Source organism: Solea senegalensis, linkage group LG21 (assembly GCF_019176455.1).
Source record: "Solea senegalensis isolate Sse05_10M linkage group LG21, IFAPA_SoseM_1, whole genome shotgun sequence".
NCBI classification, from domain to species: domain Eukaryota; kingdom Metazoa; phylum Chordata; class Actinopteri; order Pleuronectiformes; family Soleidae; genus Solea; species Solea senegalensis.
In genome coordinates, this window is record NC_058040.1 from 2,247,629 (window position 1) to 2,260,726 (window position 13,098).

General features: G+C 41.4%; 1 protein-coding gene across 4 annotated transcripts in view; it reads left to right on the plus strand.

Moving 5' to 3' along the window:
* The window catches only part of LOC122758095 (membrane-associated phosphatidylinositol transfer protein 2), a 53,038-nt gene extending 44,489 nt beyond the window's left edge, over positions 1–8,549 (plus strand). For 2 of the 4 annotated variants that reach the window (XM_044011976.1, XM_044011977.1), the window contains 13 exons: positions 448–618; positions 872–1,009; positions 1,872–1,895; positions 2,025–2,186; positions 2,275–2,535; positions 3,416–3,564; positions 3,825–3,941; positions 4,265–4,381; positions 4,461–4,609; positions 5,854–6,003; positions 6,387–6,570; positions 6,659–6,787; positions 7,334–8,549. In XM_044011976.1, the coding sequence (XP_043867911.1) occupies positions 448–618; positions 872–1,009; positions 1,872–1,895; positions 2,025–2,186; positions 2,275–2,535; positions 3,416–3,564; positions 3,825–3,941; positions 4,265–4,381; positions 4,461–4,609; positions 5,854–6,003; positions 6,387–6,570; positions 6,659–6,787; positions 7,334–7,702 (2,120 nt within the window). In that variant the 3' untranslated portion in view covers positions 7,703–8,549. The remainder of the gene's footprint in view (positions 1–447; positions 619–871; positions 1,010–1,871; positions 1,896–2,024; positions 2,187–2,274; positions 2,536–3,415; positions 3,565–3,824; positions 3,942–4,264; positions 4,382–4,460; positions 4,610–5,853; positions 6,004–6,386; positions 6,571–6,658; positions 6,788–7,333) is intronic. The other 2 variants (XM_044011978.1, XM_044011979.1) reach the window with 1 other exon arrangement.
* Positions 8,550–13,098: the final 4,549 nt, after the last annotated feature.

The window sequence follows — 13,098 nt, forward strand, 5'->3', positions numbered from 1 at the left end:
CGCTACACAGAAATGGTGGAAGACCTGCTCCTGATATAAATGTAAGGGTCACATTCTGTGGTAATGAATGCAACAATTCATACAATCAGAGAATTGAACACTTCATGCATGTGATGGCATTTTTACCTCACAGCAAGAAGGTTGCCAGTTCAGATCCCGGTTCAACTAAGGATCTTTTTGCATGTACGAGTTTGCATGTACCCTGTTTCTCTGGATACTCCAGCTTCCTCCCACACCCCAGAAACATGCAGATTAGGTCAATTGGATACTCTTGAATGTGACTGGACTGGTGACCTGTCTTGCTCTGTACCCCACCTTTATCCCTTTGTCAGCTGGGATTTGTTCCAGCTCCCCCCCTCTGACCCTCATGTGGAGGTTAAAGCAGAAGGAAATGGATGGATGGTTACACACTGTACCTCTAACACCACATCTCTCCTCTCCTCCCAGTGTCAGCCTTGCGTCCCGCCTGTCAGCAGGTTTACAACCTGTTTCACCCGGCCGACCCCTCGGCCTCGCGCCTGGAGCCGCTCCTGGACAAGAGGTTCCACCTGCTGCCTCCCTTTAGTGTTCCACGTTATCAGCGCTTTCCTCTGGGTGACGGGCACTCTGCTCTCCTGGGTGAGCCCATGCACACACACATCCTCTACATCAGCATATTGTATGTATATATGGCTGAGTCTTTATGAACCACCACCAATGTGGTTATGTTTTTGGGAGACTTTGTCTGCTTGTCTGTGAGCAGTATTACTCAAAAAGCTATGTTTTAAAGACAGAAAGGAAATATTAGGTTGTCAATGCTTTCTCTTGTTGTTAACCAGCTTTTACTGGATATGTCTTGTCCCTTTCTTCTGTCTCTTTTGTCTTTATGTAGTGGAGACAGTGCAGAGTAACCCTCAGCTTCTCATGGAGTCTGCTGCGGCTTCCCAACGTTGCCAGGAAAGTGTCGTCAGTGAGACCACCATCCCTGTGCCTATCCTCAACTGGCAGACTTCACAGCTCCACACAGAGAGTGTGTTTCTCTTAACTTTGTCTCATGTCACTGTTATCACCCTCCTATTTCCTCCTTTAATACAACTTGAATATTAAAGTTGGAGGAAAAGTTGAATAAAACAGCAATAAAGACAGACTCAGGTAGAGACCAGCTGGTGAAAATGAAGGAGCATTTAGCAGCAACAGAGCGAGGAGTTGGTGACCACTCATACGTTCATCAACTTACCAGACACCTTGGACATAATTAGTGCTGCACTTATTGTCATTATCACACAGTACGTTCATTTTCTCCTTTAATCATTTCGCTGTATTGTTTAAAACAAGACAAACATAAAAGCCGCCTGGTGCATATCTTTTATAAAATATAATTAAATAATTCTAAAGATTATAAGATTAGTCGAGTGCTTTTCTCTTCATTGAGAAATCCCTGTGCATCTTTTCAGCAACATGATGTGAGCAACACTGGTGTGCTCTCAGGTTCTGCCCCTGTCTGAATTGATTGATTCATTCTTTATTTATGTGTTTTGCACAAAAACCTTCATGACACCAAAAAAAATACATTTACAGTGGATATTTTAACCTTTAGCGCTCACAGTTGCACCCATGTTAATTTGCTGTGGGAATAATACAAAACTCCTTATATGGACGTCCTGAGGGTGTGTGTTTACAGGTCACATATTCAGGCTTTTTTGGCTTCTTATGTGATGTTGAGTCAAAGTTATGATTCATTTTATATCACATTTTAGTAGTGATATATAAAGTAGTAATGCTCTTAAAACATTTTCTGAGTTCTAAGGGTTAATGCAGTTTCAATGTATTACAAAGTTACAGGTTATTTCACAGCTCAATAATAAACTAAATATTCTCTCTCTCTCTCCCAGGTCTGGCAAATCAAATCTGCAAAGGTGAGCAAAGATTTTCTTTCTCAGGCACATTTTAAGTTTTTCATAATCATAGTTATATTTCATATAGTTATATGTCATGTATCCTCTCTCTGCTCGGGCTTGTCATAATATTTACTTCTCTCTCCACAGCAGATGCTCTTCACACACATAATTTCGTGGACGGCCAGTATCCGCCGCCCACGTCACCCGGCGTCCCTCACCTCCGCTGCACGCGCAGGGCCAGCGAGGCCAGCATAGCGAGTCAGGTGTCAGGCTTGGCCGACGCGTACACCGCCTCCAACATCGCCACGAGTGAGTTGACCTTTAACCTCTGGAGTCTGATCCATATCTTTGTCAACAAGATTTTTTTGTATGATGACGAAAGCGTTTCCCCCCTCAGCACACAAAGTGAGCCTCAGTAAAAGGCCCAGTCTGCTGTCCCACCTGACTCTGCCCTACAATAAATTTGCCGCTCGGACGTCGTCCGCTCGGTCGCGCAGCAAAATGCGTGGGGTGTTGCCGAGATCCAACGGTGTGGAGTCAGAGCAGAGCTCGGACTTTAGCTCTGACATGACTTCTCACCTGACCGATGACATGTCTGACGTCACTGACATCAGCTCTGCTCCCCTGTCACTGGGGGTGTTGAAGAACATAGAGCAAGGTATCCTGGGAGCTGTAGTGCAAGGATATGAGGGATGGATGCTAGAGTCCATCCTCATTCCTAGTTCCTAGTAGATCTCATTTGAGACCTGTAAACCTGTCTTGTGTGACTTCTCCCTAGAGTTTGAGCTGAGTGTCCGTTTCAAACCTTTTTAAACACAGTTCACCCTTCACACTGTGCTGTCCCTCTACTTCAGTGGTTCTTAAAATTGGGGTCTAGGGGAAAAGAAAATGGTTTGACAATTTTTTTAAATATTACCTCACCTAAGCACACAAATTAAGTTCATAAAACTAAACAAGGTATATGAAATTATACAACACTGACCACACTTGTTCTCACTGATAACATGGTTGCTGTCAGGGTTTTAGCCATCAAAGGCTCCCCCAATACAATCTACACCTCATAAGATATCATAAGAATATGTCCCCCACTCCAGCTTGCTGTTATACAGTCTGTAAACTAAAGTTTGTAAACTGCTCACTTTCACATACCAAAGTCCAGAGAGAAAATCATCATTTTGAGAATCTTCTGGTTTGTGTCTATTAGGTCAATCCAAACAAATCATTTCAATCACTGAATTCATAGGGTAACATTTTATTTTTTAGTCAGAAAAGGATAAATAACTAAAAAAAAAACAGTGGGCCTAATATTCTTAAGATATCAATTAAATCTGCACGTACCTTTTTAAACCATACTTCAAAAAACATGAACTATTCCCTTAATGTTAAACTGATTCCAGTGAAATACATGAGGGCCTTGCAGAAAACAGTGAAAACCTGTGCTGTCCTCATTTCAGTTTTCGATCCTTCTGCAGTGGAAAGAGATCGCGATTCCTAAACTCACTGTGACCTTTTTCCTGGTTCCCCTCTCCCTGCTGCAGTTGCCTCTCGGTGGTGGGGCAGTAAGAGGACAGACTATGCTCTGTACTGTCCTGACGCCCTGACAGCGTTTCCAACGGTGGCTCTGCCTCATCTCTTCCACGCCTCCTACTGGGAATCCACAGATGTTGTCTCCTTTCTACTTCGACAGGTACAGTGAGCCCGGCTTATTCTTTTCATCTTCTCAACTTTTCCAGTGAGAGTGCATGGAAATGTTTAAGGTCATAAGACCTGATCTGCATCGGTTGTTGCCACTGTTCTCGTTGAATGTACTATCGAGAAACGTTGATAGTAAAAACAAACAAGAGTTAGCTGTGCAGAGCTGAGGGAAACAGTGTCCAGACCAGAGATGACAGGTGGACTATGAGCCTAAAGACCAGAAATGTTCTGTGCTATTTATTTTCTTGACAGGTGATGAGACATGAGAATTCCAGTATTTTGGAGCTGGACGGGAAAGAAGTCTCTGAATTCACTCCGTCCAAACCTCGAGAAAAGTGGCTTCGCAAGAGAACTCACGTTAAAATCAGAGTAAGACCTGTTGTTGTTGTTTTTAGCTGCAGCTCCTACGGGAAATATGAAGAGGAAATGTTGAACTTTTGTTAACCAATATAAAAAAACCGTTGGTATTAATATGTTTTTAAGTTATCTTGTTTTATTGCAATGCCAGCAAGTCTAAGATAATACAAAATTGTAAAAAATGATAATAAGTTTTCTTTATTTTGCTCCTCTAAAATGTATCAGTATATAATGAAGGCCACTTTGAAATTCTGTTATCTGGAACTGAGCAGTAAAATGACTGAATGGAAGTGAAATGGTCAACATGGAGAAATCCTTTTGTCTTTGTGTGTCAGAACGTGACGGCAAACCACCGCGTGAACGACGCCGTGTTCACGGAGGACGGAGCGCAGATGGTGATGGGACGCTTCATGTACGGTCCTCTGGACATGGTCACCCTCACTGGAGAGAAGGTATTAACACAATCAGCATGTCACCTGCGTCTCTGTCATTACGGTCATTGACAGTAAAAAATGTTTTCCTTTCTTGCAGATTGACATCCACATCATGACCCAGCCTCCCTCTGGAGAGTGGGTGTACTTTAACACAGAGCTCACCAACAGCAGTGGGCGTGTCTCTTATGTAATCCCTGAAAACAAAAAACTGGGTGTCGGTGTGTATCCTGTCAAAATGGTCGTCAGGTATGCAGAGTCATTGTTATTTCACATTAAAAGTGCTGTTTATTTTTATTTATCTGTTCATTACACTCACTTATATACGGAAGAGTATGAGGGCCACATCTGAATTCTGAGAATTTGTTTTTTGGCCTGTTTTTGCACATTGAGACAAAGGCTCAACCAAATGTTATTTTAAATACATTTTTCCAAACAGTAAATTGTAAATAACTGCCAGATATTGAAAGGTATTATGGAAAAATTATTATACAAAAAATGAATTGTAAATCCGGGCGGGACGTCAGCCAATTTGAATTTTGTGGTCATTTTTGGCAAATGTATGTCTCTAAAAATACATTTACTACCAGCAGCCTGTAGCAATAACAATTCACATCAACGGCAGACGAGGAGGAAATCACATCCTCCCTGTTCCCGGAGTTATTAGCCATGCACAGCTTTGTTGGCCACCATCCAGTGTGCAACACATGCAGGAATATGAGCGCCCGGTCACTGCTGATGGCAGTTTTTATTTATTATTTTACTCTTGACCTCTTGCTACCTGTATTTTCTTGTCTTTTAGTGTGTATATGTTTATATACCCTCATAGCACCAAAGCTAATCCCTTGTATGTAAACATACATGATTAAATCAACCTGAGCTATACTCAGCAGTGTCAAAACAGGATTTCTGCTGCACATTACTGACTATTTGTATGTACCATTATGCAAGCCTTCTTCTTCTATGGGGTGTAACGGCAGCGTGCATCCATGATGTTGCATTACTGCCATCTTCTGGAATTAGAAAACTCCTACACTTCCCAGTCTATCATTATTCTTTCTTGTCTCTTCAGGCTCACCCTGTCCTCTTCTTTTTCTTCTTCATCTTCTTCATCTGTCATGCATCAACCCAGCGAGTAGTGCTTGCTTCATGGCACAAATTATTTCAGGGAGATCGAAGTGTTTTAATATCCTTCACGGTCGCGGTCTCAGTTGAATAGAGCACCTTTGTATTTTGGTGAAATAGGAATATCACAGAATGAATGCATGGCCAACATGACATGGCTATGAGAAAAAGTGTATTTATCATTACTCTGATTATTTATGTTGTTGTTGATGAGGTTATTCTGTTGTGTCCATATTGCTGTTAACTCACCCTGTCTTGGCTGGGATTCACTTTTATAAAACGATTTAATGTCACATTCTTCTTCGGGGTGAAATAAAGTCAATACTGATTTTTTTTTTTCTTCTTCTCTTCTGCTTTTCCTCTGCCAGGGGTGACCACACATTTGCAGACAGCTATCTAACTATTTTACCACGGGGAACAGAGTTTGTTGTGTTCAGTATTGACGGGTCATTCGCTGCCAGTGTGTCGATCATGGGCAGTGACCCAAAGGTTCGAGCTGGAGCTGTAGATGTGGTGAGGTAAGGATTGTTCCCAAAACAGAACAGTTTTCTACATAATACAAAAGAAATGCAGCCCATAACTGCCATTAAAAGGCAAACATTTAACCTTTTCATCTTTATTTGTGTTTATTTGTTTGTGTTTATTTGAATTATTTATAATGCTGATATGCTGAAGTCAGTTATTGCAGTTTGATCTTAACCGAATGACAAAGACAAAAGGTTTTTGTAATTTTTTATTATTAAAGAAAAACTTGCACCCTCTGTTATCTGTGATTACGTTTCAGAAAATACACAAATTACTCATTGCCTTTAAAGATTCAACACCAATCTTTTGTCTACATGTTAAATTAACTGTATGTACAGTGAATAACTATGTGCTCTGACATTATTATCATTTGCAGATACTGGCAGGACTTGGGCTATTTGATAGTGTACGTCACGGGTCGCCCTGACATGCAGAAACAGCGCGTGGTGGCCTGGCTCTCGCAACATAACTTCCCTCATGGCATCGTCTCCTTCTGCGATGGGCTGGTTCACGACCCCCTCCGCCACAAGGCCAACTTCCTCAAACACCTCATCAACGAGGTAAGAGACGCTGACACACGTGTGTCGGACGCAGTGCTGTCATTTCATACTTGAAAGTCTGTAAAAGCTGACCCTTGTGTTTGACCAGGCCCACATGAGGATCTTCGCAGCCTATGGCTCCACCAAGGACATCTCCGTGTACACGTCCATCGGTCTGTCTCCGTTTCACATCTACATAGTGGGGAGACCCACAAAGAAAATGCAGCACCAGTGTCAGGTGAGCAACAAATCACAAATCATCTTATGGAGCCTTTCTGTTTTACAGGCCAAGCATTTACTTGGCTGGACTTGACTCTACTTGCTTTTTTATTCCACTTTTCCTTTAGTGATAGTTTCTGGTGCCTGGTGCGTTTTTTGGCACCTGCTCTGGCGAGGTTCCAAGTGAGCTGAGCTGATACTAAAAATGTGACGTCGTGTTGACAGAACAGAAGCAGAATAACAACAAAGAAAATCATTCACTGCAGCTTAAATACTGATGCATAGGATAGAATTTGTGTGATAATTATCAGGAGATAATTAATTACTGTGCATTTTTTGAAAGAAATCATCATGGTTCTTTTTTTATTTTATTTTATTTATTATTGTTATTTATATGCATAATATCTCAATATCTCATTCTTAAATGCATTGAAGTCTAGGTATAAAGCATTAGGATTTCAAAGTTTTTTATTATTATTAATATTATAGTAGAGTATATGTGGGGGTGATTTAAGGATTATTTATTTGATTTAATTACCAAAATCTGAACAAATATTTCCTCCAGTTCATCTCGGATGGCTACGCCTCCCACCTGTCCCAGCTGGAGTACAACCAGAGGTCTCGCCCCGCGAAGTCCGCCACCAACCGCATGGTCCTCCGGAAGGGCAGCTTTGGCCTGGGCGCAGCTGGAGGAGACTTCCTGCGCAAGCGCAACCACATCTTTCGCAGCATCTCGTCTCAGAAGCCCACAGGAGCTGGGTCGGCATCGCCCAACCCGACGGGCCGGACTGAACGAACGCTGAGCCAGTGCGAGACAGAGCGCGAGCGAGTCATCGCCACGGCGACCCAGAGAAGCATGAGCCTGGCTGCGGGCTGCTGGGGCCGCAGCGGGAGCACCAAGGAGGGCAGTGGAGGGTTACTTGGGCCAAAATAATTAAAAGAAGGAGCTGCGGCGGTTGTAAAGGACTCGGCCTGAGCCACCATGATCTCTGGATGAGTGATGGCTGGAATGAAGAGAGGAGAGGAAATAGGAAGTCGAGATAAAGGGGTTATAGTCTAGAAATGAAAGATAGTTGAGGGATAAAAACACACTTTTATTATTCTATTAGAGAATAGAGAAGGAGAGATATTTAGGGATCTGTTCAGGAGGAGTGGACTAATCAGGCCAAATGGGACGCAGTGAACAAAAGACAGTTCTGTAGCATGACTCTTTTACAGTAATACTTTTTATAGGATACATTTACTATTAAAAAGTGACAAGGAAGGGTTTAGAGAATTATTGTAAGCCTTAAAGTTATCTCGTATAACGGGACGAGCCCGAACCCCCCCAACGTTTCTAAACACACACACACACACACGCCCAAACATTCCCCCTCATGAGCTCAGGACAAACAGTTAGAGCCAGATTCATCTTCAAGCTCGGGGGTTCGGGCCACGTGAAAAAAAAAAGCCAATGACTTTCACCTCGGTTTTTGTCAACACCTGTCGGCTACGTGACATGTTTCACTCACACTCAGCAATGACTGGCAATAAGTACGACACAAGAGAGAGAGAGAGAGAGAGAGAGAGAAAGAGGCCACAGTGTGAAGAAAACGTCAATCTTCAAGGATCAGGTCTCCCAAATTACGAAAGATATCATTTTCATCTTTTACCATTCGTAGTATTTATTCATGATGCTAGTTTTGCTTTTATTTGTCCAGAATGTGCACAAGAAATAATCAGTCAAATAAGCTCAAAATCACTGTAAAACTCACATTGGCCTCATAAATGTTCAAATTAGTGTAAATGTGGAGTGCTTTCAAAAAATACAGACAATAAAAATGCCAAACATACAGTAAGAACCCACGAAAACAAAAAGTGTCTGCACAGTGACAAAAGCTAAATTTATTTTATTTTATTTTTTTAAATTTGACAAATTAGAAAAATATTTTGATCATTTAACAAAAATGATTTTAATCTGAGCTAAAAAAAAAGAAGAAAAAAGCAGGAGTTGCGTGCAACTTTTCTACATCATGTCTTTGAATGAATTTAGCAATTATTCTTCACCTCATCCTGTCCTAAGAGAAGTGTGTTGGAGAAACAGTGAAAGTTAACATTGTGGTTATTGTATGGCGGTCGCCATAGAGACGACACACCTCCTCAAATAAATATAAAGGGCTCAGTTTGGATTAATGTACCTAAATTGTGCACACAGCACCTTTAAATGACAAACACAGTGGGAAATGATTATTAGGTTATTTCAATGATGTGCATTACTGACACACACACACACACACACACACACAGTGATATTTGGGTGAACTGATCCTTTAAACATGTGAAGAGCAAACGTATGTTGTAGCAGAGAGGACTGTACTTGTTGTCTTAGTCACAGGTCTGTTGTGTTCATCTGTGATGTGTTACTTTATTATTCTTCCCTCTCAGTGTGGCCTGTGGGCCACCCAAGGCCTTAACATCCAACCGTACACTTACTTCACAGGTGGAACAGGAAGCAGAAAAACAGGGCATGCAGCATTTAAGCAACAACTGAAACTCTGTACAGTCCACAGCAACAATCCCTTTATACTATTATGTCCATCTGCTTGCAATACCTCTGATCTACCTGTAGGTGGAGTTCTCGTCGACATTTGTGAGGTGTTTCCCAGCTTTCCGCTCTCTCTGCTCGCGTCACATGCAACAGACCCGGTGTTTCTCGTTTCATTTCAGACTGGACGCTCGGTGGGGGCGGAGCCAGGATATACCACTTTACACAGACCCCCAAAAACCCTTTGTGTGTTTTTACCAAATGGACCGAAGAGTGCGGGCCACGACTGATTCGGCGTGAATGTTGACATGGCTGAGTTGCTGCTTTCAGTGGTGAGAAAGCGAACGGTGTCGTCAAACATCAGTTTTTGTTGCTTCTGTCGACCGTTGAAGGGTTTTACATTCAAACAGGAGAGTATGGAGTAAGGAAAACCCAACATGACAACGTGCACAAAATAATCAGATTGTTACACCCATTTTTCAAATCTGCCTTAAAGGTACAGTTGGCAGGATATTTTAGTTTATTGAACAATAATCACTACGTCTGCTCCACCTCTAGACTCTTTTTTTTTTTTTTACAGTGTTTGGTGGAATGATAGCTGCTCCCGCTCTGACAACAACTGCCTACGTCACAAAGAAAAGAAAAGAAAAGAGTCTAAACCAGAGTTGGACAGTTAAGCACCTTTCAACATCAGCTGACTTTTTCAGAGAATTGCAGCTTTAAAATAACATCCACACACACAGTGAAACTAGTTTTATTCACTCCTATAGAGACACACATTCACTCTTGACAGTTGTGTTTTGTGTAGAAATGTATTCCAGCGCAGACATTTTTGTCTCAGTAGCTTCAGATAAACTTTATTGACATTATTTTGTACAATGTCCCCCCGCGCGGCTTACAGAAAACATACTGAAACAAAGTATCGCTTCACAACTGCTGTGAAGAAATGACAGCAAGTAAAGTCTGTTTCAACTGTTTATAGAAATGGACGTTACATCTACATTCCCCCCTAAAATATTCAGCTTACGATGTCTGTGCCCGAGTCCAGTCAAAGGTTTATTTACAGTATGAAAATCATAGTTGAACAGGTCAAAAATATACAGTCATACAAATGCTAAAACTGTACATTTTTAAAGAATTCAAATATTCCACAATAGTAGATTAAATCAATCAAGGTCCCAAAATCAATTCAAATTGAAAGCTTGATCACAAAAAATGTGATCCAATGACACACAGATCAATTACAAACATGATGGCTCCATTAGAGACCGCCTGCTAACGCTAAGCCATTATTTGTGAATTAATTTGTAGCAGCTGCCACAATATTAACACTGATCAATACTTGATAGGGATTAAGAATTAGATTAACGCGATTAAAAAACATGACACGCTAAGTATGACTGTAATTAATCACAGTTAAAGCGATATTTTGACACTCCTAATTAAAACCAAAACTACGGGCCGTACACAATCTGACAGAGGGCTGTGATTGGCCCGCGGGCCAGGCTTTGAACATGCCTGTCGGCCCTGCTAACATGAACTACACTGCAGCAAGACTCCAGGGGTCATTGGTTCAAACAGGCACTTGACTTGGGGAAACCCAGAGTTGAGTGCTTGTATCCTCTTTGTCCACTGTTGTTGTTTTTACGTCACACTGGAGCAGTTGTGTGTCTTCAGTCTTCAGCCCACCACCAAAGCCAAAATCATTCTCTTAAACTGTAGTCAATCAACTGTGTTACCTCATTGTTGTTGTTTTTTTGCACTAGTTCACAGTGGAAATATGCTGTCGGTACCGTAACACGTTGCTGCATTTGAACCGCTGTGTAGAGCATAACATTTTTTTGTATTTGAAATTAGTTTCAGGGTATGTGCAAGGTTGCACACATCTGTATATTATGTCAGGACATCAGGTCACATGACATAAATGCAAGGAAATGTGCCAAACAGAAAACAGACTGGTGTTTCAAAGTATATTAATAAGGGTTTTCATTGTCTGGTGTTTATTGAAGATAATCATATATCCAGAAAATTCATGTAAAAATGTGTGTCATAATCTGGGTCTTCTGATTTGACACATGATTGTTGAGGAACAAGGGGTATTAAAGGGGAAGGTTTCAGCTTTTATTAAAGGTTTAAGTCAACGGTGTACATATAGCTGAGTGCACTCCCTGTGGCGTTCTTGTCACAGCTTTTTTAGCTGCTCTACTGCTGCCACATATTTGGGACACATATAGAGACAAACGGTCAATTCAGAGTGTCCAAGTCTTCACCTAATCCCCATATTGCATGTTTTTGGACTGTGGGAGGAAACCGGAGAACCCGAAGAAAACCTGCACACACAAACGCACAGGGAGATCATGCAGACGCCATGCTAATGGCTAATGGCTAATGGCTAATGTTTGTTTTTACCACTGTCCCTGTCCCTGCTGGCAAATTTGAGCGTCTTGTGCTGATTGGAAGCACGCAGCAACGTGCAATCAGTTGTATAACACAAAGACTATATGTAAGTACTTCACAAAAAAAAAACCTTAACTATCTTTTTGATTGCACTCGGCCATGTTGCTAAAATCTAGATTTTTTTTTTTTTTTAATTTAAAAACCCCATCATGCGTTCCCCTTTTTTCAGCACAGTATCTTTGTCTCGTGTCTGTTTGAAAACATCCTGATACGGACTCTATCCAAGCTTTCAGTGGAGTGTGTCTTTAAAAGCCTTTGATCGAGTGTGTCAATGTAATCACGCTAAATACGCTGTGAGTCACTGTTGTGCTGTGGCTTGGGTGCTCACTGGGTTTTTTTTCTTTTATTTCCACTCATTTGGCCATTGTTTGACTGCTGAGATGAATGTGTGTTTAGGAGCCTTATTATGTGTCAGTGTACATAGTGTAAAGATGTATATGTAGGACCTCTATGGTTGAGAGTTATTTATTTACCTAAAGATCATGATATGAAAATTTCAGGTGAAATATATTTGAAGATATGTAGCATTTTTATTTTGTCACTCATTAACGTGATGGACCAACACATGGGAAGGCTTTTTATTTTTGAACCAGTGCAATATTATTGTTCCAGTCACAACCAGGCAACATAAGCATAGCTGTCACAGCAGGGTCACAATGGTGTACACGCTATTACAAACTCTTACAAACACACACACATCTGCAGCCTTCACACCTTTCAGAGTTTCACACCTCTGACATTTGTACTGGGGCTACGTTCGACCTCTGCTGTCACTTTACAAACTACCGCTGAGGCTTTTCTAGGACTCACTCTGGCGATTTTTCTGACTGTTTTACAGAACCTTTGAAATATAACTCCAGACTGTGGTGGGTGCATGGAAAAAAAAGAATCTAAAAGCCCATAGTTGAAGCAGCTCTATTTAACAGGCTGTTGCATGTCATCCAGTCAGATTGGAACTACGTAACCTTCATGTTTAACAATAATAAAGCAGTTATGTTGTCCTCTCTATGTCCTCACTTTGTTATTTTCTAGTTGAACATTGCGAGTCAACTTGTCCGTATATGTAAAACATATTGTATTTAAAATGACATTTTTTTTTAGTTTTTGTCTCAATGTCGACAAACAGGCCAATAAATGGAAAGTATGTACAGGTTTTTCTGCCACTTTTACCCTTGCAACTTCTCAGCTTTATAGCACAAACTGATGCTTGGTGCATTTAATTCAAGCTCAGTATCTCCACACTCTGAATATCATCCATCCATTTCATCCTCCACAGGAGAGTCTCGCGGTGTGCGGTGCCAATCTCAGCTGACACAGATCGCCAGGCCATCACAGGGACACACACTGAG